Source organism: Salmo salar, chromosome 11 (assembly GCF_965601325.2).
Source record: "Salmo salar chromosome 11, fSalSal1, whole genome shotgun sequence".
Lineage (NCBI taxonomy): Eukaryota > Metazoa > Chordata > Actinopteri > Salmoniformes > Salmonidae > Salmo > Salmo salar.
Genome location: NC_138301.1, coordinates 101863743 through 101867655, shown reverse-complemented (window position 1 = coordinate 101867655; position 3913 = coordinate 101863743). Strand labels below are relative to the sequence as shown.

Here is a 3913-nt window from a genome sequence, read left to right as displayed (position 1 = left end):
AAGGGGGGACCAACTCCATATTAATGATTTATGAATGAGATGTTGGACAAGCAGGTGTCTACATACTTTTGGTCATGTGTTTTTGCCAATTATTTTGCATATACACAATTCTGTGACCTTAATAAAATGTATGGTTTTCCATATGCTGAGCATCGTGCACACACACATGGAAGCACATATTTGCTATTGTCACTATACTGTATACACAACTATATGGAATATCAAACACTGCACATTTTCTGGGAATGCGTACTGTATAATGTGCTCCAAGAAAGTCATATTTGTGCACTAATCTGTCTCAATGTCAACACAATTTCAGAATGCACATTTTACTATGAGTAGTCATAACAGACATTAATGACATAAGATAATTACATGTAATGGAACACCAACTTTATTTAATGTACATGAAATCCAATACACCAGAGCACCAGAAAGTGGGACTTTCCATGTGCCCCTGTATATGTTGCCACATATGTTAAGTGCTCCGATTTATTCTGTACCTGCGCAGCATGCAGATATGGGAGACCCCAGGTTTGTCTGGGAAAGAGCCTCAAGGTCACTGAGTTACAGGTAGTATAAATAGACCTCAATGCAGAGGTTTAGGTCTATGAATTCACTTGTCGTTGGCTAGCAACATGAACTCCCTCCAAGCAGTATTCATTGTTGCTTTGCGCCTCTCTGTTGGTGAGTCACAGCTGTATACAGTCTAATTATAAATCGGGCAAATTTACCTGCAATAGTTTCAATTGCATTTTGTCATGATAGGTCTCCATCATCATACTCGTTAGCATAATCCAATATTTGTGAATATGTCGTAAACTGAAAAGGGATCAATTGTTAACAGATTTGTACGTATATTTACATACACAGATTTGACTAATATTATGCTGAGTTTACATGGAACGAGGTAAACGGCAAACAGGATGTAATTGTTTTAAATGACAAAATGGAGGGGAATGTTGTCAGCCGCTACGGTATACAGGATTTGCCGCCAGACTTAGAAAACAACGATACGGCAAAGATATATTCTATCAGATGTTGATTTGCACTGTTTGTTTACTGAAATCACCATAGCAACGCATATTGTCGTCAAAGATTTTTTATAACAAACCAAGACAAACCACAGCCTATCATTTCAAATGGGAACAAATAGTCATAGTGGGCGGAACAAGCAAGGAGGTGGGCAGAGCCATGCACGAGCTAGCAAGATCCTATTGGCGCGTTCTAGTATACATTTGCATATTTCTGTTAGAGAACGCCTACTCTGAAGTCGCGTGTGCAATAACTAAAATTCACCTTGGTATTCCTCTAAACAACGCAATTTCAAAAAAAAACTTTGGCAAGGGTAAAGTCTACAAAACTTAGTCCACTCTGTTCGTAAAATATTTTAGTTTTGGGAACAGAAAACTATATTGAGATCAAATTATTCATCAATAAGAAAATTTGCAGAATGTCTGCCAAAATCCAGCTTCTCCCACTGCCGGCCACTGGGCTTCCTCTCACTACCATATTTGGTAGTGAGTGGAAACGCCAAGTAGTTGCTTCACATTTGTACATCCGGTGAAATATCTGTCTCATTGTTCTATCTGTGCTGTCGTGCTGGCTTGCTTTCTTGCATTCTTATCCCGCAATGCTGACTGAACGTTTTTGTGTCCCTCGTCTAAACGCAGGATTAGCGTACTCATCTGATCTGGCTCAGTCTTTATATTAATCTTGAACAATCACATTTTAGCATTTCCATCTTTGCTTATTTTCCCAGTAATGTTTTAAGTGTGTTGTATTCTATGCATGCCATTTATGTATTTAAGTGAGTGTTGTCTTTTTCTAGCAATTTTTTTATTAGCCTGTGTAAATTCTGTATTTCTTCAGTTTTATGTGAGCAAGAAATCAATAAACTCAAACTTTTCTTACAGCCCAGACAACTAACCTTAACTACAGGGCCCTGTGGCAGTTCAGAAACATGATCCTCTGCACTGTGCCTGATAGCTGGCCCATCTTTGACTATGCGGACTACGGCTGCTACTGTGGCAAGGGAGGCTCTGGTACCCCTGTGGACGAACTGGAAAGGTCAGGGGTTAAGGGTCAAGGGACAAGGGTTATATGTCAATAGGGCTGAAACCACTACAGTCTACACACTATCCCGACCACTAATGAATCTCTGTTGACTTGACATCAATTCATGTTTTGCTTGAAAGTTTGGGTTCTTTGTTGCTTATTGCTGCCGCCACCAAAGTTCTGGCCAAAGTTTTGCCAGTGTGAATGTGTAAGTATGAGTTTGTCTCAGAGTTGGTGTGTTCTATGGTGTCATCCTACAGGTGCTGTGAGGTCCATGACCTGTGCTACTCTGATGCCATGCAGCATGATGAATGTTGGCCCATCATTGACAACCCTTACACTGAATCCTATGCCTACGACTGTGACGAGAACCTCAGAAAGGTCACTTGCAAGAGTGAGTAGCATACACCACAATGATTAGCTTTATACTACGTTACATACAGTGCTGCCCACAGTACACTTTACCTTGCTCTTTCCATTTTATTCTCTTACTATACCCTCCTTATTGTTCTTTCTCTCACAACCTCAGGCAACAATGACGCCTGTGAGATGTTCATCTGCGAGTGTGACAGGAAGGCTGCGGACTGTTTCGCCAGGAGCCCCTGGAACCCTGAGCACGAGCACCTTCCCAGTAGCAGTTGCCATTAAGGTCCACAGAGGAACCTGCTTTTTCTGTATAGACCCAGAATCACCACACAACATCGTTCAGATAGCTCCTTCAGTGCAATGTATGACTTGTTGAATTGCTTTCCCCTGCTAAAACCACCACATATTTTCAAGTCGTGACTCATGCAATGCATTTTGAGTTTAATCTATCTGGTTGTCACCTGTTGGTGTTCACTGTCTGTCGTTTCCTATATCTGGTTGTGACCTACATGCCAGTCATTCTATGAATCACCTCCAGTTTTACTCTGGGATTTATTTATCTTTTAGACAGTGTGGAAGATAAACTGAGTAACAGATGAAACTGAATAAACAGATTGAGAAACTCACAACAGTGTCACTGAATCTCTCTCTATTTAGATAGAGAGAGATTCAGAAGTTAAGAAAGAGGGAGGCAAGGAGATTATAATTCAAAAAGGACCCAAATATTGTTCTCTACAGCAGGGTTTTCCAAACTTGGTCCTGGGGCCCAACCTGGGTGCACAATTTGTTTTTTGCCCTAGCACTACACACCTGATTCAAATAATCAAAGCTTGATGATAAGTTGGTTATTTGAATCCGCTGTGTAGTGCTAGGGCAACAACTAAAACGTGCATCAAGAGGGGGCTCCAGGACCGAGTTTGGGAAACCTTGCTCTACACGTCCTGACCATAGTAAGATGTGATTTTCTATGGTAGAGTAGGTCAGGGCGTGACGGGGTGTTTTGTGTTTTTCTATTTCTATGTTTTTTTGGGGGGGTTGATCTCCAATTGGAGGCAGCTGGTCCTAGTTACCTCTGGAGATCATATTTAAGTAGGGTCTTTTCTTCCTGGGTTTTGTGGGTGATTATATTTTTGAGTCGTGTTTGTTTCTCTCTGCGTCACGGATTGTTGTTTTGTAAATTCAGTTATTTATGTTTTGCAAAGTTTCACGGATGTAATAAAATGTGGAACTACAACCACGCTGCACTTTCGTCCGATCCTTTCGACAGCCGTGACACAACTGAGTTGGCTTCAAATCACTTGCCTGCCCTTAACAGCCCACGACTAGCACTTCACTGGAAGAGCTTTACACAAGTACAGACATTTTAAGTCGGCATAATTTTTGGGTAATATATGGTGTTTCGGTGCTTTTGAACAGGACATGCTGTTTTATTGTGGGATTGGAACTCATTTCTGAACATGTCTGCCAGAACTGACAATAGTAACACATG

General features: G+C 41.0%; 1 protein-coding gene across 2 annotated transcripts; it reads left to right on the top strand.

Moving 5' to 3' along the window:
• The first annotated feature begins 532 nt into the window (after positions 1-532).
• On the top strand, positions 533-3658 carry LOC106563359 (phospholipase A2, minor isoenzyme). 2 transcript variants are annotated; one of them, XM_014128862.3, is made up of 4 exons: positions 533-687; positions 1917-2070; positions 2319-2452; positions 2588-3658. In XM_014128862.3, the coding sequence occupies exons 1-4, from the start codon at positions 639-641 to the stop codon at positions 2704-2706; spliced, it is 456 nt and encodes a 151-aa protein (XP_013984337.2). In that variant the 5' UTR covers positions 533-638; the 3' UTR covers positions 2707-3658. The 2 variants fall into 2 exon arrangements, with proteins under 2 accessions (XP_013984337.2, XP_013984338.2); XM_014128863.3 differs by lacking the exon at positions 533-687 and adding an exon at positions 1570-1810.
• Positions 3659-3913: the final 255 nt, after the last annotated feature.